The 26,709-nt window shown below is 45.8% G+C and overlaps 2 protein-coding genes across 5 annotated transcripts in view; one reads left to right on the top strand and one right to left on the bottom strand.

Annotated features, from left to right (window-relative positions):
- The window catches only part of DNAH11 (dynein axonemal heavy chain 11), a 306,796-nt gene extending 292,137 nt beyond the window's left edge, over positions 1-14,659 (top strand). Inside the window, exons 75-80 of the mRNA XM_036864125.1 lie at positions 4,493-4,735; positions 7,435-7,617; positions 7,693-7,808; positions 12,691-12,803; positions 13,268-13,408; positions 14,377-14,659. Of these exons, the coding sequence (XP_036720020.1) occupies positions 4,493-4,735; positions 7,435-7,617; positions 7,693-7,808; positions 12,691-12,803; positions 13,268-13,408; positions 14,377-14,624 (1,044 nt within the window). The 3' untranslated portion in view covers positions 14,625-14,659. The remainder of the gene's footprint in view (positions 1-4,492; positions 4,736-7,434; positions 7,618-7,692; positions 7,809-12,690; positions 12,804-13,267; positions 13,409-14,376) is intronic.
- Positions 14,640-26,709, bottom strand: part of CDCA7L (cell division cycle associated 7 like) — a 50,483-nt gene continuing 38,413 nt past the window's right edge. For 2 of the 4 annotated variants that reach the window (XM_036864126.1, XM_036864129.1), the window contains exons 3-10: positions 24,459-24,596; positions 21,175-21,552; positions 19,690-19,761; positions 19,405-19,575; positions 18,525-18,650; positions 17,413-17,562; positions 16,258-16,394; positions 14,641-15,737 (exon numbers count right to left, since the gene is read on the bottom strand). In XM_036864126.1, the coding sequence (XP_036720021.1) occupies positions 15,707-15,737; positions 16,258-16,394; positions 17,413-17,562; positions 18,525-18,650; positions 19,405-19,575; positions 19,690-19,761; positions 21,175-21,552; positions 24,459-24,596 (1,203 nt within the window). In that variant the 3' untranslated portion in view covers positions 14,641-15,706. Of the gene's footprint in view, positions 15,738-16,257; positions 16,395-17,412; positions 17,563-18,524; positions 18,651-19,404; positions 19,576-19,689; positions 19,762-21,174; positions 21,553-24,458; positions 24,597-26,709 lie in introns of all 4 variants that reach the window. The other 2 variants (XM_036864127.1, XM_036864128.1) reach the window with 2 other exon arrangements.

A 26,709-nucleotide genomic window follows, 5' to 3' on the forward strand; every position in this document is an offset into this window, starting at 1 on the left:
TGTTGTCCCAGAGGTCTCTGAGACTGTCCTCAGTTCTTTTCATTCTTTTTTCTTTATCCTGCTCTGCAGTAGTTATTTCCACCATTTTATCTTCCAGGTCACTTATCCTTTCTTCTGCCTCAGTTATTCTGCTATTGATCCCATCTAGAGTATTTTTAATTTCATTTATTGTGTTTTTCATCATTGCTTGGTTCCTCTTTAGTTCTTCTACGTCCTTGTTAAATGTTTCTTGCATTTTGTCTATTCTATTTCCAAGATTTTGGATCATCCTTACTATCATTATTCTGAATTCTTTTTCAGGTAGACTACCTATTTCCTCTTCATTTGTTAAGTCTGGTGTGTTTTGACCCTGCTCCTTCATCTGCTGTGTGTTTTTCTGTCGTCTCATTTTGCTTATCTTACTGTGTTTGGGGTCTCCTTTTCACAGGCTGCAGGTTCGTAGTACCCTTTGTTTTTGGTATCTGTCCCCAGTGGCTAAGGTTGGTTCAGTGGTTTGTGTAGGCTTCCTGGTGGAGGGAACTAGTGCCTGAGTTCTGGTGGATGAGGCTGGATCTTGTCTTTCTGGTGGGCACGTCCACGTCTGGTGGTGTATTTTGGGGTGTCTGTGGCCTTATTATGATTTTAGGCAGCCTCTCTGCTAATGGATGGGGCTGTGTTCCTGTCTTGCTAGTTGTTTGGCATAGGGTGTCCAGCGCTGTAGCTTGCTGGTCATTGAGTGAAGCTGGGTCTTGATGTTGAGATGGAGATCTCTGAGAGATTTTTGCCGTTTGGTATTACGTGGAGCTGGCAGGTCTCTTGTGGACCAGTGTCCTGAAGTTGGCTCTCCCACCTCAGAGGCACAGCCGTGATGCCTGGCTGGAGCACCAAGAGCCTTTCGTCCACACGGCTCAGAGTAAAAGGGAGAAAAAATAGAAAGAAAGAAAGAAAGAGGCTATAATATAGTGAAGTAAAATAAAGCTATTATAAAGCAAAGCTATACAGACAAAATCTCACCCAGAAGCATATACATATACACTCACAAGAAAAGGAAAAGGGGAAAAATTAACATATCCTGCTCCCAAAGTCCACCTCCTGAATTTGGGATGATTCATTGTCTATTCAGGTATTCCACAGATACAGGCACATCAAGTTGTTTGTGGAGTTTTAATCCGCTGCTTCTGAGGCTGCTGGGAGAGATTTCCCCTTCTCTTCTCTTTTTGCATAGCTCCTGGAGATCAGCTTTGGATTTGGACCCGCCTCTGCGTGTAGGTCGCCTGAGGGCGTCTGTTCCCCGCCCAGACAGGACGGGGTTAAAGGAGCAGCTGCTTCGGGGGCTCTGGCTCACCCAGGCCGCGGGGAGGGAGGGGTACGGAGGAGGCGGGGCGAGCCTGCGGCGTCAGAGGCCGGCGTGACGTTGCAGCAGCCTGAGGTGCGCAGTGCGTTCTCCCGGGGATGTTGTCCCTGGATCACGGGACCCTGGCAGTGGCGGGCTGCACGGGCTCCCGGGAGGGGCGGCGCGGAGAGTGACCTGTGCTCGCACACAGGCTTTCTGGAGGCGGCAGCAGCAGCCCCAGCGTCTCACGCCCGTCTCTGGGGTCCGCGCTGATAGCCGCGGCTCGCGCCTGTCTCTGGAGTTCGTTTAGGCGGCGCTCTGAATCCCCTCTCCTTGCGCGCGCGAAACAAAGAGGCAAGAAAAAGTCTCTTGCCTCTTCGGCAGCTGCAGACTTTTTCCCGGTCTCCCTCCCAGCCAGCTGTGGTGCACTAGCCCCCTTCAGGCTGTGTTCACGCCGCCAACCCCAGTCCTCTCCCTGCGATCCGACTGCAGCCCGAACCTCCGCTCCCAGCCCCGCCCGCCCCGGCGGGGGAGCAGACAAGCCTCTCGGGCTGGTGAGTGCTGCTCGGCGCCGAGCCTCTGTGCGGGAGTCTCTCCGTTTTTCCCTCTGCGCCCCTGTTGCTGTGGGGTCCGCGCTGATAGCCGCGGCTCGCGCCCATCTCTGGAGTTCGTTTAGGCGGCGCTCTGAATCCCCTCTCCTCTCGCACCAGGAAACAGGGAAGAAAAAGTCTCTTGCCTCTTGGGCAGCTGCAGACTTTTTCCCCAGACTCCCTCCCGGCTAGCTGTGGTGCACTAACCCCTTCAGGCTGTGTTCACGCCGCCAACCCCAGTCCTCTCCCTGCGATTGACCGAAGCCCGAGCCTCAGCTCCCAGCCCCGCCCGCCCCGGCGGCTGAGCAGACAAGCCTCTCGGGCTGGTGAGTGCTGGTCAGCCCCGAGCCTCCGTGCGGGAAGTGCGGGAATCTCTCCGCTTTGCCCTCCGCACCCCTGTGGCTGCACTCTCCTCCGTGGCTCCGAAGCTTCCCCCCTCTGCCACCCGCAGTCTCTGCCCGCGAAGGGGCTCCTAGTGCGTGGAAATCTTTCCTCCTTCACAGCTCCCTCCCACTGGTGCAGGTGCCGTCCCTATTCTTTTGTCTCTGTTATTTCTTTTTTCTTTTGCCCTACCCAAGTACCGGGGGAGTTTCTTGCCTTTTGGGAGGTCTGACGTTTTCTGCCAGCGTTCAGTGGGTGTTCTGTAGGAGCAGTTCCACGTGTAGATGTATTTCTACTGTATCTGTGGGAAGGAAGGTGATCTCCGCGTCTTACTCTTCCGCCATCTTCTCTCCTCCCCTAACTTTTGGTTTTAGTATTCATATTTTGTGCCCACATTTTTATTTTGGCTAATTTATTTATCCAATAATGGTGAGGTTAAATCTCCTTCACAGTTTTGTTTTGGTCATGCTGAGTCGGGTAAAATTTTAATTTTGATTATTTTGATATATGAATGTGAAATGATAGAAAACGTGAATAAATGAGTAAAACAAGCCCAGCTGATGGATATTGGTCACAAGAGAGTCTGCATTGCTCCTTCTCATGTTTATTGGGTCCAGGTCTCTGTTTCTGGCAATACGAAAGACTGGATAACTTGAAAATTCTCCTGCTACAAAATAAAAATAGAAATTCTGACTTTAACATTTAAAGTGCCTTTTGGAATTCAGGAGAGCAATTGAGCATCACCCCTAAGGACATGGGCTCCCTAGGCAATCTGGGGTTACAGGTTTGAGAAGGAAGGAACAAACTGCCACTACTCACAGATGACATGATTGTGTAGAAAATCGCGCTTATTTTGTCTCCATTAGAGTGAGCTCCTTGAGAACTAGGTTATATGAATCTCTTATACTTCCACGGCTTATTGGGGTATACTAGGTGATCAGTTCATACAATTGAATGAATTAATGAATAGTCACTTTGTCTCCAGGTGATAGTGAGGGGACCAGATAGCATGAACATACACAATTACAGAGATAAACCCCATTTTCAGACAATGATTTTAAAATTCTAGGCATAAAATAGCTACGTTAGGTGATGGTTTTTAAAAACTAGCATTCCCTGTACATTTAAGTGCATGTAGACAGAATTTACAGCAAAAGAGGCTGGGAAAATTAAACAGAAGTGTAACGGTCCCCTGGGAACTAAAGAAGAATCAGGGGGTAAAAAATCTGAGATTACACTGAGTTAACCAGAAAAGTATAAGCGCTTGATTGACTGTGTTTATAGCTGGTCAGAGACTGAGGCCCATCAATTGTTTTGTTACATTTTGAAGTACTACGTTCTAACATTTAGAAGCTCTGGTATTTCTGCTCGGATTGCCTTGGCTGAGAACATTCTTCCAGGTGGAATGTCTTCCCTTCTCCCCGGCCTGAATGAAGTGGATGGGTGTGATTAATGCCTGATAACTGCAGCTGCTCACTCATTAGGCAACTATGGACTGAGCACCAGCATGTGCTAGCAGTTGCCCCAGGGTCTACAGATCTTGAGATGGGCTACACAGACTCTGCCCTGAGAAGCTCCAAGTCATGGGGAGGTAGCACTGATTTGACTTTTAGTGTATACTGCCCTATAACATGTTAGTTACACACACTCCCACGTATTTTTTAAGATAGTCACATATAATTATGCATGTTTACAAAATCTACGTGCATAATATATAAAATAGTTTGAAGTAGTATTGCAGAAAGTACTATTAAGTCATGCTAAAATGAGTTCAGAATTAAGATTAAAATCAAACATATGCCCAGGCAAGTTACTCTGAATCTCAATTTCTCTCTGCCAGATGGGGATATTTGGGAGAATCAATGACTTCAAGCATGCAACAGGGTGACCAATACACAGTAGATGGCTCAGCACCTGTCCGTTCCCTTTGTGTGCACGTATCGTGTTACCCCCGGCAAACCGCAAACCAGGTCTTCTTAAGGATGGGATGCATGTGTGTTCCTTGGACTCCTCCCCAGAGGTCAGCGTGGTACCATACACAGAGCAGAGTGATTGATTACAAGAGGGTCAAGAGATATCTTAAGAGAGCTTGCTATCTATCCAGCATTGTGCTGGGACCATCTCACCAGAGTGTTCTCAAGGTGTTTAGGAGGTGAAGATTGATGTCCAGTTAGATTTGGAATAATTGACTTTTCCTTTGTGGTTGAAGGTCGATGATGAACTGATGCTGGCACCAGGATTTGCTGCCCCACCCAATCTGGATTACTCAGGCTACCACCAGTACATAGACGAGATGCTTCCTCCGGAAAGCCCGGCACTGTATGGCCTCCACCCAGATGCTGAAACAGAATTCCTGACAGTCACATCCAACACGCTCTTCAGAGCTTTGCTGGAGATGCAGCCCAGGAATGCACTCAGCGGTGAAGAGCTGGGACAGTCCACAGAAGACAAGGTAGAGGGTCATTCTTTCTCTTCTATTGAGTTATACTGTATATAAAGTACACTAATCCTAAGTGCACAGCTAATGAAGTTTACCTTTGTGTACACATAACCACCACCTGGATCAAAATACAGAACATTTCCAGCACTCCAAAAGGATACTCCTGCCCCTTACTGATCAGTACCCTCTCCACCCCAGGCCAAAGGTACCCACTCTCCTTACCTCTGTCGCCACAGACTAGATAGATTAGATTTCCCAGTGTTTGAACTTCAAATACATGCAGTCTTACAGGAGGTACTAATTTATGTCTGGCTCCTTTCACTCCACATTTCATTGTGAGATTTGTGAGATTCATCCGTGTCGCTGCATGGACCAGTGGTTCATTTTTGTTTAGTATTCTACTATATAATTCTTTATTTATATATATAAAAATTTTAATTTGCTCCTTCTATAGGGGATGGGTGTTCGGGTTCTTTGTAGCTTTTCACTACAATCACTGTCACAGCCGTGAACATTCTTGTATAGTCTTTTGTCAGCAGACAAAGGTAACTCTCAAAGCTATCTGCTCATAACACTCATTCCTTTATACCCAGAAGTGGAATTGTTGGATCAAAGGGTATAATGTTCAGCTTCAGTAGATACTCCCAGTTTTCCAAAGTGGTACAACCACTCATACAGACTCCCACCAGCAGTGTGTATGAGTTCCACTTGCTCCTGCTTCTTGGGGTCTTGTTAGGAGTAATGGTATTTCTTTGTGGTTTTAACTTTGCATTCCTCAGTTAAGGAATAATACTCAGCATTTTTTCATACGCTTATGGCCATTTGGATACAATTTCATGTGAAGTACCTGTTCCACGTGCTTGCCCAATTTCTAATTGGGTTGTCAACCTTTTTCTTACTGATTTGTAAGAACTCTTATTTCAGATGTGTGTCCTTTGTTAGGTGTATGTATTGCAAATTTCGTCTCCACATGTGTGGCTTGCCTTTCATTCAGTGTGTTTTTGGCTCTGTCATTTTGTTACAGTGTCTTTTTTCACCTTTTCTTGGGAGATTGGCATTATCGTTCTTTTGAAGGTTATTACCATAGAATGACGGGGATGAGAAATGGGACATCAAATAATTTTTTTTACCTTTGGATTAAAATCTTACTTCTCATTAATTTAAAACCTGAATAGTTTATTTTTCCCTCAATAAATTAGCCTGTATTTCTCTCAGAATTATCAATCAAGGATTCAGTGTGTGGAAACACAATAAACATCAGGTCTAATTATAGTGAGGTCCCAGGAACTTGCCATATTATTTCTTGAAATTTTTCAATTATTTCTTGAAATGAGGCCATTCATTGAGACACTTGTAATTTAGAAGCTGTAGAATTTGTTACAGCACGTTTTATCCTATATACTAACATCTTCCCTATATGAATTAGGTTTTTAAAAAGAAGAACGAATTAAAAAATCCATCCATTTGGGAAGATCTATAGTGTTAATAGAAGCAGAGAGGTGGATGAGGTCTTCATCTAGTTCTGGGGCTTCCATCTCTCCAGGGAGGCAGCTGATCATTAAACCAGAAAATGCAAAGCAAATGAGGTAAAGATGCCTCAGCATCTCCTACAAGCAGACTGGTTGTACCAACCACCATCTACTAGGTGTTTATATACTAGGCACTATAGAAAGTGCTTTACAAATATGCCATTTAATCTGCAACAGCTCTGAGTAGTATCAGAATCTCTATTTTGGAGATAAGCTTAGGTGACTTGCCAAGGCCAAACAGCTAGAAAGGGCCAGTGAAGGAAACCAGATTTTAGCAGAGTCCCAACGCCTTTCTTTGACCTAAGTTCTCTACAGCACTGTGTTTCATACTCTGTACTGCTGTAAATAAGGTCAAGATTTCAGGATCTGACAAATGACCTGCCAGGGTGCTAATAAAGCAATCTGCAAGCATCACGTCAGAGCCACGGGCAATAACGTGAGAAATAAATGAAAGAGGGAAAGCTGCCTGAGGCTGAAGACAGGCAATATCTTCCAATCTTTTGTCCTTCTTAGGTACTTGTTGGTTTTCCCAGCTCTGTAAAACTGCATCGTTAGAATAAATATCCACATCAGAGTACTATGTGCATATGCACGTCTTCAGTGAACAAATCCTTCATTTCCTTAGGGCAACAGCTACAAAAGATAGAGGCTTCCTTGTTGAAAATATTGATCCAAATTGCCCCTCAAATTTTAGGATGTGTCAGTTGCAAGGGTAGCATCGCAGAGTCACCAGAATTAACTCAAGTGTAAAGGGTGTCTTTGGTTCATGTGACTTTTCAAATAACTTTTCTAAAATAGGTTGCAAAATGGATGACCCAAATATTGGGGTTCTCCATCCTCTGATCATGTCTTTACAAACAAATGAAATGTAGTCGATGAGAGAGAGTTCTTATGTTCCCTAAATGCGAACAGTAAATAAACTACAAACAAATAGTAGCACCTCCCTGACTAGACTGTGGGATGTCAAGGAGGGGAGGGGCTGCACCGATTGAGGGAGTTGGCGGTGCCACTCTGCCCCCCTCCTGGGAGTTAGTAGGCATCTTTTAAACTCATTAGCAAGCATCTTTGGGAGTTGTATGATATAGTCTTAGACTTAAAAAAAAAAAAAAAAGGCTATATAGTCACTGTGACGAAAAATGAAATAGAAAGGAGCTAAATCTTTGTGTTTGTTAATGATTTAAGGTTAAGAATGTCTTGGATGACATTTTGGAGAAACTTCCAGAAGAGTTCAACATGGCAGAGATAATGCAAAAAAACCCAAATAGAAGCCCCTATGTCCTTGTTTGCTTCCAAGAATGTGAGAGGATGAATATTCTCCTTCGGGAAATCCGGGTGTCACTTCAACAATTAGACCTTGGATTGAAGGTAAGTTTAAAAGTGAGACTAGAGCAGCCTTCATCACATTCAAAGATACTATGTGGCCTTTTTTCTCCCTGCAAGGGGGAGCTGATGCTGTGTCCTGATATGGAAGCCCAGCAGTCTGCGCTGAGTCATGACGCAGTACCAGAGAGCTGGAGCAAACTGGCGTACCCATCTACTTACGGCCTGGCCCAGTGGTAAGCACCCCACGCCTGCTCCTGCCGGCCATCGCCAGCCTCACTGCTGGTTTGGTGTTCGGAATTATGCCTCATAGGAACCATGAGAAATGTACTTTGTGATTGTATTCAGCCATAACTGTGCAAACCACCACCAGTTTCACTTGAGTTAAAGGCAAAAATCAATTAAAAGTCAGGCTCAGAGCAAGATTCGAATTCTGTTTCTCACTGAATAGCTATCTGATCTTGGACAAAATACCTGACCTCTCTGTTTCAGTTTTTCATCTGAAAAATGTGGAGAACAGAATTCCCTCCTTGAGTGGATCGGATTTAAATGGCCACGGGAGGCACCCTTAAGTTTACCCTCGCATCATGTTATACCCTTATTTTCGAAGCCAGTGATTACTAATGGCATTTCACAGCAAACTCCTAAAATGGTATGCACTAAATCAGACTGCCTTCAACTTGGGGGTGTGACCGCAGTGACGTGCCACAAAGCCAGGGACAGAAATTCACAGCTCCCTGAAAGCCAGTGTTCTCTCCAAGCACAACTTGGCCTTGGTGGTCAGCACGGGAAGTTTCACAAGGCTGGCTCTATTCTTGGCTTTTCCACATGGGCATTCTTTCTTCTCACTTTCCTTAATTTTTCTTCCATGCACCAGAATGCTACTCTGATCCTTAAACTGGAAGGTCCCATTAGAATTCCAAGTGACTGCACGTTGGAACTGCCCCCCACCCACCGCCAGGCACGCAAGGGTTTGCTGGGGGGGGGGCAGGGGGGGTGTGCAAACCCAGCGGAAGGTGCCCTGTGGAAATGCCACAGATGGCAGCAAAGCATTGCCGCAGGGAAGAGTGAGCAAAGCCTCTCACTGGATTTCTGTTAATGCTATGAATATCTAAAATCAGATTTTATATTTCCAATCAAAAAAAGGATTTATATTTACACTTAAATTTTATAGCAATAACTTCAGACTTACCTCCACCATCTTATTTTGTGCTTCCTAAATTCTATATTTTTCTTAGCTTCTTCTTTTCCAAACTTTTCTGACTTCTGTTGGTTTAAGTTTTCTTTATCCCATGTTTATCCCTGTACAGTTCCTATTATTTTAGGAAGACTCTTGATGTTGTAACATAAACACTTTTGGTGTTTCTAACACAACGCAAAGTCAATACTTTTTTCCTTTAGACATTTTAAGCTCCTCCTGATCTGGAACTGTAGTTCAACTTTATTTTAAACCACAGTATTTTTGTTTTGTTTACAGTCGGCGATTATTTTTGCTTAATAACATATATAGATTTCTTTGTTCACTTTTTTTTTTTTTCTTTTCTGTACTTTTCCAAATAAGCTCTCCTAACCCAAATGATTTGGGTAGAACTGGTATTAATATCTCCACTTGACAGACGACTGAGACAGATTTCATGTTTCTCCCAAGACAATCCAAGTATTAATTCTTCTATATAAGTGATTTATAGATAACTAATTTATATACATGACAAGTAGAAGTAAAACCATTTAAACTTTTGTCATGAGATTCTATAATTTCAAGAAAAAAAGACCTTTCAAGACTTATTTTTGCTGTTGACAGACTGTCCCTTGGGAATGTTTTTAGGATGCTTTTGTCAAGGTCATTTGCAAAGATGGCCTGTGGTGAATTTGACATATGTTTGAGAAAATGCAGTTATAAAACTGTTGTGGTATGGAATATAGATCATTCAGAAAAATAATGTTAAAAGTATACAACATTATAATTTATTTTACCTGTGTCACCTGTAGAGAGTTGTCATAGTTCAGCTACTATGCACTTTCAAAAATCATGTCAGATAACTTATTTTAAAGCCCAGCCATCTACGTTTTTTTCTCACCACAAACAGCATATCCAGAGACCATGCCATCAGCCATAGATATGGTAAGAATTGCCCTGCTGCATTATAGCCACCAAAGCGATGTTCCCTGAGAGATGTTTGCAAAACTTATGTATTTCTGTTGTATCTTTCTTTTCTTTCTCATCTTTTACACCTTTGGCACAGGGTCCTATTTACTTTTAATCCTAAAATAAAAGTGAGCCCCTTTCCAGTTGGCATAAATTCAGGAAGTAAAGTTCAGGCCACATTGGGGCCATGTAGTCAGCACTGAAAAAGGCAAAGAGGAAAGGAAAAAACTGGGCTTGAGGTTCTCTGAGCTGCTGAATCAAGCATGACTTGAGTCAGATTTTCTCTGGAACCTTCAGTTATAGAAGGCAAAAATGCCATCCTTCATCACCGAAACAGCAACCAGCAGCAGCGTGGATGCTTTGCGCACCTCACCCGGGGCTCCTCCGTCCTGGATCCCCTCTTCATTGCCCTAAAGGAGGAAGTACACAGCAGGCTTTCAGTGTACGTGGTGGGGAGTAGATGGTATTGTGTCTGAATTCTCTTTACTGCCCTCTCACTCTTGATTAATGGTTTACCTGTATGTAGAATTCTAGATATGATTATTTTCTCTCAGAACTTCAGTGTTATAACTGCATTGTCTTCTGGCGTTTATTGCGGCTGGTGAGTCTTGTTCATAAATACTTGTCATTCCTTCGCAACTAAGTTACTGTCTCTGGGAGGTTTTTAAGATTTTTTCTCTTGAACCTTAATGTATTAATATTCTGTAATCAATGCTCTGTAATTTTTACTGCTGTATTTAGGTGTGGTCTTTTAAAAATGCATCTTACTTGGTACTGTGTGCTGTTACAAATGGGAGGCCACAGTTGTTTCCACCCTGTAAAATTCTTAGCCCTTCTTTCTCCAAATATTGCCCTTCCCATTCTCTTCATCTGCCTGAACTCTCATTATGTTCCATCTGTGTGTCCCTCTGTGTGTTCTGGTTGAGTCTGTCAGTTCTGGGTGATCTTCATTATATCTTCAAGTGTCTCCTGTTCTCTTGTCTACTGTTTCTCCCCTGAATTTTAAAAATGTCACTGTCCAAAATCAATTTTTAGTTTCATGTTGCTTATTTTGAGGGGAGGGGAAAGTACCTGACCTAGTTTTGTAATTTTGTTTTTATGACTGCCACCCTTTTTCTTTCTCAAGTTTAAACATGTCTATTAAGTCTTGATTTCAGATTCCTCTTATTTTTATTTTTTGGGTTCTCTACCTTCCTGTTTATTGGATTTGCGGGTGGCTTTTCAGGCCATATAATCAGTTGTCTTCCTACTCAGATAACAGTTTGGCTGGTTATAAAAGTAATTTAGCCCATTCGTTGTCAGAGGACTTTGTAGGCATCGTTCTGTTCTCTGATTAAATGCTGCTGTGGAGGTGTCTGAAGCTAACATAATTTTTTTTCCCCTTTATATAAAGACTTTGTGTTTTTTCCTGGCTGTCCAGGGGATTCTCTGTCTCCAGTCTACATTAAGATATATCTTAGTGTTGATTATTATGTGTCATATTTTCTTGCAACATACGTCCCTGATTATAATGATTCAAATTTGTAACTTAGGAAAACTCACGTTTTCTAGAACTGTATTACTAAATGTGCGCTGTTTCATTCAGCATTCGTCCTATTTCTACTCCAACTCTTTAACTCGTTATTTCCATTTCATTTTGCTTTTATTTACTATTCTGCCTTACGCTGCTTACTTTGTGCTTTCATTTCTATAATTGTCTTTTCTGAGATTTTTCCAACTTAATTTCCTCACTTTTTCTTACCATATCTATTTAATGCATAATCTTGTTATACAATCACTCATTTTTAGAAAAACTTGTTGCTGCAATGTTTATCCTCTTGTGACAACATTTTGAGGTAAAAAGTCTTCTTTCTATCCTTGCTTTTCCTGTTCTTTGCTGTTCTTCTTTGTGGGATCTATCATCAAGTATGTTTTCCCTAAAACCAGCTATTTGAAAGAATTTAATATATGGGGCAAGGCCCAGGACCATGTTCTAACCTGGCAGGAATTTTCCTTGTGACCCAAGTTTAAATGTGAATGTTTAAAAGCCTTTCCTCCTTCATGGCCCAATCTCAGACAGACGTTTCCTCCAAGTGGTGGTCTGTCGGGATGATTTCTCACTCAACCCTGCTTCCTTGGCAACTCCGAATGAAACAAGGTCCCAGGAAGTGTCAGTGCTACCTGGTGTGGCCCTCACCCTGGAGAACTGCTTTGCTGCCTTTTCCCCTGGGCTCTTCTCTCTGCGCTCCATTTCCCTACTGATTTTAGCAGCCCTTCAACCTACATTTCAGTATCTCCTCATTTTATGAAAGTTCATTTTTCCTTAGCTTCTGTGAGCTGGCTTCCTCACAGGTAAATTTTAGATACTTCCTACCTGGCCTAATAATTGCTGTGCCCACGGGATGAGAGAACCTGTGTAAAAGAGCACTTTCTCACACCACAGGCTCTGGATGGATGCAAGATGGTTGGTTCCCTTAATAGCCTTTCCTTTCCCGCTTTCAGGTAATTACTGCACGTGGGAAGGCTAATGCCACGTTTTACTGCCCCTGCCTTTCCTGGCAACTCTGGTCTTATAACAGTCATTGCAGCCTTCCCCTCGCCATCCTTAGACACACCAGGGTGCTCTTTCCCGTTTGTCCCTGTGCACCTCCGTGTTGGCGTTTGTCAGCCCGGATCATACACAGATCACCTGTGTAGTGTCACCACGTATCACTGGGAAGATCTAAATAAAATAGTGGTTGAATAAACGGAGGTGAATTTTTTGGTCACATTTCCCAGTGTGTCTTGTCCCCAGTCTCAACGGGACGTATAATCTAGCCCTTTAAAGGGACAGTGTTCTGCAAATCATCAGGTAACGATTTCACTGGTTTATCAGCTGTGGACCTCTCTACCACCACCCTTCACCCCTGTCGCCCCCGCCACGGGCTCTAGTCTTACTGAAAACCTTTATTACCGAAAAGCAAGTCTGTTTCTTCTTACCTTCCACTCACCAGGTTTAACGACCTCCTCTTGCGATGTCGGGAACTGGATATCTGGACGCAAGATCTCGCCCTTCCGGCTGTGGTGTGGCTTTCTGGCTTCTTCAACCCTCAGTCCTTCTTAACCGGTAAGGGCTGGGGCAGGGCGGCCCCTGATGCTGACGGAGTCACGCCCCCCGCAGCACCCCAGCCTCGCTTCACCCCAGCCCTGCCCACTACAGAGGAAACAAAATGCCAGGCAGGACAGGAGCAGCCAAGAGAGGTGGGATGGGGTTCATTCACCCCGTGAACGTTTTCCGTCACGGGCTGCCGGTCTCTCACATCGGTTCCACTTACTCTGGCACGGCAGCGCATAAGCCAAATGGGTATAGCTGTCCCAGTGAAACTCCATCCACCAAAGCAGGGAGGTGGTCCTGCAGGCCGTTTCCCACCCCTGCTCTAGTGCAGCCACGTGGAAATGGCCAAGAACACCCAGTGGGACCAAAGCACGCCTCACTGAGGGAGATGCTCAGCTTATACGGGTGGCTCCCGGGACCCTCCTGTCTGTGGCTTTATCTTACTCCAGTCCTGTCTGTCTGTCCTCCTCCCAAAGCAATCATGCAGACCGCGGCTCGAAAACACGAGTGGCCACTGGATAAAATGTGCTTGACTGTTGACGTCACCAAAAAAACGAAGGAGGATTATGGGCACCCCCCCAGGGAAGGCGCATACCTCCACGGGCTCCTCATGGAAGGTACGATGTCCCAGAGTGCGTGTAGGGTTATCGCAGTTAGAACCTTTCTCACTCAGCTTCAGGTTGGTATTTGTCCTTTGCTTATTCCATTTCTCAGCACTCACTCACACTGGTTATTTACCTCGTTTCCGGCTTTCAAACAATTTAAATGCTGAGATAGGATGTGTGTCCAATGTGAGCCAAATTCTAAGGCCATGGCTATCACTTAAAGACCTACATACACACTGAATTACTTTGCTTTTTAATCAGTGTAAAAATCTTTCTTCTCCTTTTAAAAAAACTGTTAACTTCACTCTTGCAGTAAAATACCAGACTTCTCTAAGCCTGTAAGATGCCAATGCATATTGTGAATCTCTGGGCGAAGGAGTAGACTATGCAGTATTTTCCAAATTTATTCACTCATGCATTTATCTTATCTTTCAGAACACTTCCTCTTACCTTAAAGGGCACTTGGAGAAATGCTTTCCAGGTCTCTGCCAAGATGCTCCTTTTTAACACTTGTGGCACGTGCTTTAAAGGCGGGGTAGGTGGTATAAACAAGTGACCTGAACTTAGACGAAGAAAAAAAGGTGCAGTGGGGAGGGAATGTGGTGAATTGGACACGTCTTATACTGTCCATAAGCATGCAGATTCACTTTTTTAAAGGAAGGACAAACTAGTTTGCTTTACTGCATCTGGATTCTCTCTCACGGAATCTGTTTGTTTTCATGTAAGTTTTACACCTTTTAAATTCAAATTAAGGAGAGTTCAGGCATTAGCACAGGAGCAAGAGTCTCTGCTTACAGTGTATGCGTGGCCCCTGGGCAGCAAGTACCTTCATCTCCCTCCCATCTCAGTCATGGGCCAGCTCGCTAAGGAAGCCACTGACGAGGAGCGAAGTGACAAAACCGGAACGTTTATTGCCTACAACAAATAGAGGCTCAGCACCAACATAAAGCACGGTTGTAACCCTTGGGTTTATGCTGTAGGTGCCAGATGGGACAGCCAATCAGGAGCCATCGTGGACGCCCACCTCAAGGAGTTAAGGTCTGCAATGCCAGTCATCTTTGCAAAAGCCATACCCGCGGACAGACAGGAAACCAAACACACCTACGAGTGCCCTGTGTACAAAACCAAAACGAGGGGCCCCAACTGGGTCTGGACCTTCAGGTTGAAGAGCAAAGAAAAGGCGGCCAAATGGGTCCTGGCAGGCGTGGCCCTCCTGCTGGAGGCGTAACACGGCCCTTGCAGAGGGGCTTCTACTCCTCTCGCCGGCGCACCGCGGAGATGTCCTTGTTCCCGCACGGTCGTTTATTCTACCGAGAGGCATAAAACAAACAAACAGAGTCCAGCTCCTGTACCTTTTAAGTAAGTAACTAACTTACTTAAAAGGTGCATTCGTTGTTTGTTTTTAAACAAACACCATCTCTGAAAAGTAGAGAAGGGGGACAAAAAGAAGCAAATGTAGAAAAAAAGATGGGAACCCTGCTGAAAATCTGTTCATTTTTAGCTCTCCCCAGTACCCTGGCCTCCCCCTTCCTGCAACACAAAAGAGTACAGTATAGATCACATTTTCATCAAGGTTCCATTGAACCTCAAAAACAATATGGTTGCAAGTCTCCCGGTCCATACATGTGGGAGCCTAGTTCTTGTACAGAAACAGAATCTCCTCTAAAAAGTATTAGCCTTTATATTCTTTCAAAAGACAGAAGCCACCGGCCCCAGGCAGCTGCTCCTGCTGGCCAGCAGCCCTCCAGTGTCCCGAATGTGACTGACAGGCCACTTTTTTGTTCAAGTGTTAACAAAAATAAAACTCAAGATCTACAGGTAATTGCACCTTGTAATTTAGGGGAACATTTTCAATATAAATTTCCAGTGACCCAGAGCAGCTTAAACTATGTGGTTTGAACTGTGGTCACTTGTGAGAAGGTAAACTTAAAGGGGATGTAACCCCTGTCACAAGCTGGCCTCCAGGGACTGGTTTGGGAGGTAAAAGATCAAGGCAGCAAAGGCAAGAGCTGCTTACACAATGTTTCCTCTGGGGTAACTCTACCCCATTTAAACTATTTTTTTTTTTTAATCAGCTGCAGATGCTCTTAACAATTCAACCTATAAACAGGCCTGCGTATACAGGTATATCGATTCCTCTCTCGTCTTCCTGAGAAATCTTTTGAAGTATATAAACAATCTTTCTTTAAAAAAAAAATAGTATTTAGATCTACAAAGAAGTTCTGTATACAAACACAACCATAAGAAATCTTAGGCACAAACGGCATGTCTTGTTGGGAGTCCTCCATGGTGAGCTGGCTGGTTCTTCTCTTAATTGTCTTTTACCAGCTGCTTTTGTAAGCTGAGAAAAAATGGGAAGCATTAGTGGGACGGAGGCAAAAGCACAGCGGCATCCTAGGTTAGAGGCCCAACCATCCCCTGGAGTACCAAGCCCGAACCGGCTCTCCTGTCAGCAGCTCAGGCCCGACTCCTCACGCACGCACAGCGGTGCAGGCCGGCCCCCGGGGGGACTCGCCTGACTCCCGCGTCCCTACGTGCAGCCTCCTCGTCCGAGTGCACACGGCCCAAGCCTCCCCTCTCTTTAGCGCTGCCTCGGGCCTTCGCAGCTTTCCCTCAGCCTGCCTTGTAGACTCTTTACTGTCCGAGGCAATCAGGGGGAAATTCTAGCAAAGGGGGAACTTCCCGATTGATAGGGAAAATACCAGTCCCGAGCTTGCCCAATGCAAACAGATACAGGATGACTGGCACTCGAGGTGGTTTCTAAGAATCAGACTGAAACAAGGCAACCCAGTACCTGCCTCGAGGGTCTCCCCTGCTGCACCCGGGAATTACAACCTCTGTTTTTGATTTGTGAGGCTTACCTCTCCAGATATTCCTTAACGTTATTATAACCGTAAAACTTGGCCAGATGAATGAGGATGCCTGTGGCACAGCGACCATCGCGCTTCCGACAGTAACTGCAATTGCAGATGCCCCGGCAGGGAGGACACATCCAGCCCTAGGGAAGCAATGGCAGCAGAAATGCCCCCGTTATCAACAGGCTCCCGCAAGATGAGCTTCTGATTGAGCCTGGATCACTCAGCCTTGCCACCAATCTTTAATCACGTGAGACTCTTCAGATAATCCTTCACCCTGTGACATGTACTAATGTCTCCTTCCTCTCGCATGTTTCAAAAAGGTCCAGAAAGGTTGATCACCCCAGATCACGCGTGCAGAAACACTGAAACGTGTTGGTTTTAAACAGGACCAGGTGCATAATTAGTAGACATATGTTCAAAATATTTTGGAGAATTTCAGGTATCAGAGCAAGTGCAGGGCCCCTTACAACTTCACAGGTCACACGCCCAGGAAGTCGGCCCTGCTTCTGAGAGCATAGGGTTTCTCAAATCACTCAACCTGAGTAGCAGTTTACATTCACTTGCAAACTAGGGACAGTCTATTTACCCCCATGACTGCTGCATAAGAGGTCTTGCAGTGGTTAAGAGCACAGACGCTGGAGCCGGACTGCCCAGGTTCAAGGGCATACACACTAACCATCATACTATGTATTATCTCATTTTACAGAGAGAACCAAGGGGTTGGGAGGCTGAAAGAATAACAACTGAAATAAACTGCACTAACAGACATGAAATCTCAGAGCAGTGCAGGTGCGCACAGAAAGCACCCTACACCGCGGTATACCCAGCCCCTGGGCCTGGCCCCGGCAAATCCAAGGTAAAGGACGCTGCTGGAGGAAAGGGACACAGGCTCGCCTGTACAAATCCTAACTCTAAGAAAGCTTGCCTCTGACCCTGGAAAGCGCAACGCACTCTCTTGTCCAGTCTTATCTGTAGGGCAGGAAACTCTACTTTTCATTGCTGCCAGTCTCAAGAGGCAGAATGAAAGGAGGGTGGTGAGGGGGTCTACAGAACGCAGAGCTCTGCAGCTACAGGTACCTGAGAGAGGGCCCAGGAGCCCCGTCCTCAGCTCGCTCCCCTCACCGATACAACTCAGGCCGAGGCGAGCACTGTACCTACCGGGTCCAGCAGCGCCGATCTCACGTCCTCCCCGTAGCGATTCCGCAGGCAAGGCCCACAAAACTGTCCTCGCACCCCGCCGCAGCTCTGGTTCCGACACACCGTCTTGGTGTCAATGGTCTTCTGCCGACACTGGTGGCAAGTGTTACCCTGAGGCGGAAGGCGGTGAGTGGTGAACATGGGATTTAGAGGGCGGGGCCCAGGAGGCCACACGGACATCCCAAGTGCACGAAGCAGCCCTGCCTCTCCCCGAGCATCGAGCAGTGCTGTTTCTCGGGTACAAACACTGGCACTCTCCAGTAGCCTGTAAGCGCTTTTAGTTCTGGGGCCAGAGAAGCCTCTTAGGGCAGAGGAGACTGAGCAGGGAGCCTGGAAGAAATGAAGTGATCAGCTGGACAGAAATGACGGGAGAGACCAGAGCCCACAGGGGTGACAGGTAGACTGAGTGATGGTGAGCCCCGGGCAGCATCACACGGCTCCCACCCAGTTCCCAGCAATCCGGTTATGTTCAGGATGAAACCTCCTGGTTTGAAAACACTGGCAATTAAACTGAAAACCTTTTAACAGTATTTAAGACACTGTCCCATTATCTAAGAAGGATGCAGAACAACACAAAGACATCCTCTGCATTACCATTTTAAAAAACTTTAACACATTTCCTACCTACCGAAGATATCCTATCAAACTTTAGTTTCTAACGGTTATATAAAATATATATCATACATACATTTTCAATATGTGTTAATAATATATTGGAGATATATTTCGGTTGGTTATAAAAGCGTATTATTTTTTTCAACGTTTAAAACATAAAAACTATTTAAAATATAACAATTACAGCTGTGCTTTTCCAGGCTACAGCCCTGCCTCCCCCACAGATAATATGCATCCCCCAGAGAGACCCGTCTCCTGATTAGAATTACTGCACTAAGCCGTCTCCCCTTTCCCAGTTATAGCTGCTCCGACTCAGAGCCCACCTCTGTGCCCTGGGGAGACGGCACAAGTGCATAAGCCCAGATACAGTTTAAAACAAGGCAGGATTTCAAATACCAGTGCCTGGGACTCCCAGTGTAAGTGACGATCATGTGAACTATTCATCAGATATACTTTACCAGAACTTTATCGTAGATTTTATCTCGAACAGTTATGGCCACATTCTCCAAGTCCTCTTCAGTGATGTCCTCCACTGGCCGAAAAGAAGATACACAGCGGCGGCGTCGATATGCCTGGCATCTCCCCTGCAGAACGAGCCAAAGCAGAGCTGGGCATTAGATGGTTTGGGCGATTTAAAAAAAAATTATAGAAGTTTTAAACTCCTCAGAGCTCTAGGACCATGAATGTTAACTATGTCCCTCTTCTAGTTCCCTGAAATCATTCATACATTTCAGTCATTTGCTGAGCTCCTACCCTTAGTGCCAAGCTTCCCTGATAGCAAGGTGACACAGAACGATAAACCAGAAGCTCAGGGTTTCCCTGACCAATGAATGGTCACCTGCTGCAAGCTCTGTGAGGCCACGGAAGTGACCCACACTGAACAGCCAAAGCTACAAATAGGAAGGGTCCAAAGTGTCTTGCTCTAGACAGAAAGCACTCCAAACTCCCCATTCCTGAACAGAAAGACCAGAGACATCACTGTACTTGCCCACAAGCAAAACCACGAAGCCACCCGCAGCCGTTATCAGGCCTTTACAGCCTCCGCTGGAGATGAAGCTGGGGTCCTAACCACTGCTCGGGTTAGAGGAAGGACCCTCTTCGTGGCCTACAGCTTAGACCAAGCGCAAGCTTGGGCCCAGGGTTCTTTTCCGAGTGCGGTCCCAGGAGTACCCACAGCATCTGCGAACTTGGCTGAAATGCAACTTCTCAGCTGCTGCAGACCTACCGAGTCAGAACCTCAGCGCTCTCAGCGAGCCCCGGAGGGCTGTGACGAACGCTCACGTGCGAGGACCACTGGCTTAGACAAAGAAGCATTGGTTCATTATAGTCAGAAAATACCCCGCTCGTTGTCTTCCTTCTTCTTAAACTGTAAAACTCTTCTGCGAACTTGGCGGCCGACACGGTGAAGTTCTCCAGGGCGAACTTCTCGGGAGGCCGTGCGCTCCGGGCCGGGTTGGTGCGCCGTGTGATCTGTCCCTCTGAGAAGGCCCGCCTCACTGCTTTCTTCTTCTGCAGGTGAGAGCACAGACACACACAACTGGCTGCTTTCTGGAATGAAAGCCATCTAGCAACCGACTGTGGGCATGAGTACTGGAATCAATACATATAAGGAGTTCCACTTACAGAAGCTGAGTTCGGGGTTCGGACCGGGAAGAAATCTGGCATTGAGTTCAATTCCGCCAATAACTGAGCGAGCTGAAGTTCAGAAGAAAGAAAGGATCGTGCATAAATATTGCCAAGTCTACTTCATCTCACACGTTACCACAAGTCTTCCAGTTTGCAGCCATGAGAAACTTGTAGTTTACATAAGATCTCAGCAATTGTTATTTTTTTTAACCTCACATGTAAAGATTTTTATCTACACAGGTGAGATGCTGATATCATGAGAGGAATAAAATCTATGCCCGTTCCTCATGTAGAAGGAGAAGACAGGATGAAAACTGTCCTGGGAGGCCCAAGGCCCGGAGCATGAGGTTAGAACCATGACTGGACCACTAATTCGCAGTGTGACCCTGGAACCTATCATTTTGCCCACCTGAATCAAGGTTCATCATGTTCACAACAGAAAAGGCCCAACTAGATCATTCTGACAGTTATTCAGAGCTCCGAAACACTGATTCTTTAAGTTGGTTAATTTCTTATCAATAAAAATAATTTATGAAAATATTCCCAAATAAACACCTAAGAACGCCAAATAACAGGCATGAACGTGCCAATCATACAATTTAATTAGGATTCCTTTTAGTTTTAGACTTACACAGAGGTATGGGTGTCACTAAAAAATCATGAACATAGTTCTTATTTTAAAGATGCAGAGAGATACAACGCTAAAAATTTCTCTTAGCTGAGCACAAATATGTCTCTGGATAAATTATACCCCAAAGTAGGCTTTATATTTTCTTAAGCAACTTATTAGACATATAGTAAGACTGCATATACAGTATCATTAAATTATGCTTTTTTAAAAGAAAATATTAAAGAAAAAAATATACCAAAATACTAAAAGTGATGATGATTGGTGAGAATTATTTTTTTAAATTCTGTATATATAAAATTATGAAGGAAACCACAGTTACTGACCACATATAGAAAAACCAAATACACAAAGATTTCACCTTGTTCCATTAATTATTCTGGTGAAAACATTTTAAAGTGATTCAAAACTGCTCAGTTCCTTTTAATACCTAGACCCCTTTCATTCCTTTAGCTGATACTTGACACTACAGCATCTAGGTTGAAAGCTGCCTGCCTGACCTGCACAAAGCAACTCCTAAGTAGGCTTCATGACACCCACGTTTACACATCGCTGCTTTCTGCTGGGAACAGGCCCTCTCATCTCTGTAAAATACCACTGCATATTTGCAGTGTAACTTGATCAACAGTAAACGGCGTTTAGCCCATGGCACCGTGGAGGGGGCTAAAAATGGTCCCGGGAGTCTCTGTTCCCAAACCAGAGCTAATCAGGTGATAACCGCTTGGGGTCCAGGAAAAGAGAAAGAACCCACAATGCCCAGAGCACACTTCCTGACAGAAGCCAAAGCAGCAGCGGCTGTGGGGACACAGCCCTGGGAGCCCCAGCAGTGGCGGTCTCGGGCCGCGCGGCCTTACCATGGCTTTGTTCTCCTTGATGTTCATGGTCCTTTTCAGCAGGGCATCCGAGCTCTCCTGGCCCTCATCCCTGGAGTCGTCCTCAGACTCAGAGGCAGAATCTTCCCTTTCCTTCCCCTGTCTGCAGCTTGTCTTTCTTCCAAGAATTCCATTCTTACTGTCCTGTATGCGCGAGCCAGAAAACAACGCCTCAGGAGAACTGTTCTTATCGGCATTTTTTGCCGGTTTCTTGGTGGGGAACTGAAAGGCTACTCGAAGACCAATACTGCTTCTTCTCGGCCTGCTGCTTCTAGGTGGAGCCTTTTCTTCTTCATCATCTTCCTCTTCCTCACTCATGAAAGATGCTTTACCATCATCACTCAGCTCTGACTCCACGAGCTAATGAAATGAGAGAAAGAACAAAGACAGTGCCTATAAACAAACCTTCAGAAAGACACACACTTAAAACCACTCTGACAGTATCTTAGGAAAACAATGAATAGCTGAAAGCTCTCCCTTCCTATTGGTAGTTCCCTCTGAACTCTTCAGTTAAATGCGCAAGTAGTCTGTAGACGAACAAAATCAAAGAGCAGACGACTGCGCGCTCTGGCCCAGCCACACCCACCGGCAGACTGCGTCCTATTCAGAGCATCAAGCTGGAAGCCAAACGCTGACGAGGTGGGCTCCTCCCCAGTGGACCAGCCAAGCTGGCACACCTGGGAGCCCAGGAGTATGGGAACAGTCAAAGAAAAGGGTGTGCGTGACATCAGAGGTATCCTCAGATACCAGTGGAGTGCTAAGTGAAAAATAAAATACCATTCTGCCCTAACTAGCTGGAACAGAACTCATGAGTAAGAGGGGCAGGAGAGCTGACTTCATTTCAGTGACGTGGCCAAGGAGCAGGCAGATGACCTGCCCTCGGGGTCAGTGGCGGAACCTCATCCCCAGGGCACGTTGGGTCCTCGCTCAAGGGAAGCCTCCTCCCCTTTCTGTAGCCCGCAGCGCCCTGGGGTGAAATCAGGCAGACAGCTCTGCAGGTGGTTGCAGGCACCTGTTCAGTCAGCTCAAGCAGTTCTCGGCCTCAATTTTCAGTCTCCACTCGGCATAGGTCTCTAGCATTAAAACGTAACTTGGTTTCACACGTGAGAACACAGTAAGAATGGAAGGCAACAGCAAGGTGACATCTCAGATGCAAAGCACTCTTAGCAACAGCAGAGGTGGGTTTAAATATTGGGATCCAGGTCGTCGCCTGGCATCTTTCCTTGACCACAGGCTGGACAGTTTAGCCTGGGCACCTCTGTCAGGGACTCGGGTTGTGAGGAGAGCTGAGAACGGTACCAGGAGGAGCCTGGGATTCAGTTAAATGACTCTGCTCCTTCCTCGGTGACCATCCTCCCCAAATTCCAGCTGGACTCAAGTTAAAAATAAAGCAGCGGGAGGGGAAAAAAAAGCAGGTAACTTCCAAACCTTGGTGTATGTATCAATGCACAAATAGCCAAGCAGAGAAATAAGACTGTACTGTACTGAGTTATCTATTTGTTTTAATATCCTGAACTCTCCACATTCGTAGCTTTGGAATTCCAAATAGTGGGCTGCAGAGGAATCTATTTTAGAAGACACTGTTGGAGAACTTCAGAGGAATTATCTCCCCTGACTGGCTTTATTCATTTATCATAATCGCCGTCTAACCCACGTCTCTTTACCAAGGACGTGGAGTAGTGTACTACAAAGGATGGAAGTACGGAAAGAGTCACCAGTGGAGACTCAGACCTGAGAGCCAGGACCACGGCTGTGGCAGTTTCATGTCTGGCTAGAAGACCACTAGACACCAACGTAGAGTCATACCCTATTGCCGAAAAGGTGGTCTCACCACTACTCACTAGGGTGGGCAGGAGGTTGGGTGAGGAGGCAACAAGGCTTGCTTTCTCACTGAATTTCAAAATAAATGTACAGGTGGACCTGCCCTGAGCTATGAGTTATATCAGAGTCAACGTAACATGTCACGATTCATTCCCTAAATGTACAGACTTGGAAGAGAACAAAAAAAAAAAGGCGCTGGGGGTAATTCACTTTCCCATGCTGGAAACACAAATTCTTTGAATATCCCAACATTACTTAGCTAAAGAAGAGAAGATAAACAAGTCACTAAGAGTAGATGATACCCATCAGGGTTTGGAAGGATCTCAGTGTCTTGCTGACAAGAAACTGGAGACTTGCTGGCCAGAACACATGAACTGCCATGCAAGTAACCTCTGTAAAGAAAGCCAAGGGGCGGGGGGCTGCGGCCGATAGGTTGGCACAGGTCTGTGTTGCTATTCACAGAAAAAAATCACCATCGAGCAAGGCAGCCTACCATTAAGGCTTTCAGGCCTTAAGTCCCCCCAGGAAAAGGTGAAGGACAAAGCAACCCTACTGGTTACAGCTTATTTAAACACCTACACAGGTTCCACGCCAGGAGCGCTTCTTTGGGAGCTTCTGAACGTAACGAGGCTTAACCTCTCTATCCCTTATCTTGATACCAAAGAAGGAAGTGGTGTATTGATTTTCTGAGATAAATGTATGCTATTTTTCAGTTAGTAAAAAACATTTTTATGCCTTAAAAACATCCAAAGGCTGTTCTTCAAAGCTACCCTGAGATTCAAATACTGGTCAGCAGTCAACTGGCCTGAACACATGGAATAAAAAGAGATCAACCAACAAGTCTCTTGACGGCAAAGTGCTGAGGGCAGATTTCCCTTAGGAATCAGACAAGCCCAGGTCATCTTTATCATTAAAAAGCACGTCGTGATCCAAATCAAGAATGCACAGACAAAACTCTTAAGTTTGCACCACAGCTAAATTTTTGCCAAATTAACTCCAAACCTAAGAACATTACTTGGCGCACAACAGAAAACGACTTTCAGGAACTTGTTACTCTCAGACCCTCCTCTTTTCAGATAAAAGAGGTTCAAAAAAGTCTGAAATAAATTCTCTGATAAGGATAATAAGGGACGCCTGGGACACATCCCCCTGGACTCCAAAGGCACCCAGGAAAGACAACTGGATTTTCTCTAAGAGAATAATGGACTCGTGAGCCAGGAATTCGCCTTAGAATAGCCAAGTTTACATTGAGCTAACTGGCTTAGAAGATGGACACGTAAGAAAAAGTAAAACCTTTATATTTTGTTAACTGGCTTATAAGATGAACATGTAAGAAAAAGTAAAACCTTTTCACGTGTAAAGGGACTTCTTACAGGTAACAATACAATTCGGAACCAGGACTAAAAATATTACAACCCACCCTCCCTCACGTTGATAATTATTACCATTACTTCTGGGTCGCTGTTAACATTCAGATCACTCTGCGTAAATCCTTCAAAATCTTCCATCTCTGAGTCAGTGTCCTCTCTAAAAATTCTTCTTAGCTCGTCTGTAAAGTATTTGGAATGGAAACGCACATCCTGCTAGATTAAAAACACACGTATGTCATGGAGAAAGAAAGAACAGAGGTTGGCAGGAGCTGGGGACAAGGGGAGTTACTGTTTAATGGGTACAGAGTTTCTGTGTGAGACGATGAAAACATTCCGGAAACCGATAATGGTGAAGGCCTCGAGACGCTGTGAGTAACGCCACTCAGTGTCTTGCAGGCAGGACACTGGGGCTCACTGCACTTAAAAATGGTTAAAATGGTAAATTTTACGTAGGCTTTACCACAATAAAAACACATGTATATATACATATTTTCCATAGTTTGCAGAAAGTCAGACCCACAAATTGAACCATCTCAGAACACCAGAATGGCCGCAGCCGCCATCAGTGGTGTGCCCGGTAAGGGTTGATGGAATTCAGTTTCTCCCGCCGGGGCGGGCATTCAGGAGCGTCTGCGTTCACACAGAACAGAAAACACGTGGAGGAGAAGACCTGGCTCTGGCTCTTCCACCCCACACTGGCCTTCCTTTCCAACAGCCATCCCAAGCCGGCCCCTCCCAGGGGAGATGCCTGGGTCACAGACAGCACGCCTCCGGGCAGGAAAGGGCTGGTGGCTTCCACACCCGCCCCGCCCACCGCCGAGGAGAAGCAGTTGCTCCATCACCCGCTACCATGACGGAAAAGCTCCAGCCCTCCCACCCCCGGGAGTCCCTCGCCTGCAGGGGCTGAGAACCCGCCACCGCCGGCAGGTAGCAAGTGAGCCCGAGGAAAGATGTTACACGGCTGACTCAAAAAGGACATGCTCCAATAATGACTTTTTCTTTCTTTTGAACTCATAAAAATAAATGGCGTGCTTGAAAGAAAGGAGGGGGAAAAGCAAGAATGGCAGTACAGAACGGAGACCCACAAACCGGCCTCCTCCAAGCTGGCAGCCAGGCCTGGAGTCCACGTCCCCTGCTGCCTCTGACGTCTCCCCCTCCTACCCCTGATGTAGGGGTGTGACCCCTCATCACAGCACATGCGGCTGGAGAATCTTTATCTCCCTGCCTGCCTTTTCCCTGACTTTAATTATATACTTCTTTGAGATCAGATAATCAGTCTCTAGAGAAAAACAGACATAACAGACGAGTGGAAAAACTTCCCGGGGGAAAAAGAAAGAAATGCCTATATCCGGCATTTTTTTAAGCTTAAAAACGTCTCCTGGGGCTTCCCTGGTGGCGCAGTGGTTGAGAGTCTGCCTGCCAATGCAGGGGACACGGGTTCGAGCCCTGGTCCAGGAAGATCCCACATGCCGCGGAGCAACTGGGTCCGTGAGCCACAATTACTGAGCCTGCGCGTCTGGAGCCTGTGCTCCGCAACAAGAGAGGCTGCGATAGTGAGAGGCCCGCGCACCGCGATGAAGAATGGCCCCCACTTGCCGCAACTGGAGAAAGCCCTTGCACAGAAACAAAGACCCAACACAGCCATAAATAAATAAATAAATAAATGGATCATCACATTAAAAAAAAAAAAAACTGGTTCATTCTTATATAAAAAAAAAAAATGTCTCCTGTGAATTATTATGGGTAATTGGAGTGACTGTGCTCAGATGTAAATCACTTCGTTCCTTTGTTGATAGCTGTGGTGCAGCTGCTTAAAAAAAAAAAAAAAAATTCACACACGAAAGGGAAGTTTCTTTAAAGTGAAATTCAAATTGTGCTTCAGGGAGACCAGCGCCGGCACTGCTGCACGCACTACACACAAGTTCACGCGGCTTCCCTCGGCGGGTTAAAATGGATCCAGAGTGTGTGGGGTCCAGGTGGGGAAGCAGCAGGCCAGGGTCTGTCATGAAGGAAGAACGGTGCGCGGTTGGCTCCCGAGGAAACCCACCACCTCCGAGGGCAGGAAACATCTGGCTCGAGAGCCCTGGGCCAGCCCCTGCAGGCTGCCGCAGGGCAGTGGGGCCCACGCGCACACTTCAGCGTCTACCCAAAGTCCCTGGCTGGAGCCCGAACAGGTCATGCCTGGAACAGCAGGTTCCAACCTGCCGGTCCTCTGGCTCTTTCTGTGCTTTGAGCTGGTGTCACAGGCAGCGGTCAGCCTGGGAGAGATCAGTATCTTTGGTGGCCAGTTCTGATAGAGAAAACAGCTCAGCTGCAGCCCTAAGCC

The sequence above is a fragment of the Balaenoptera musculus genome, chromosome 9 (assembly GCF_009873245.2).
Source record: "Balaenoptera musculus isolate JJ_BM4_2016_0621 chromosome 9, mBalMus1.pri.v3, whole genome shotgun sequence".
Taxonomy (NCBI): domain Eukaryota; kingdom Metazoa; phylum Chordata; class Mammalia; order Artiodactyla; family Balaenopteridae; genus Balaenoptera; species Balaenoptera musculus.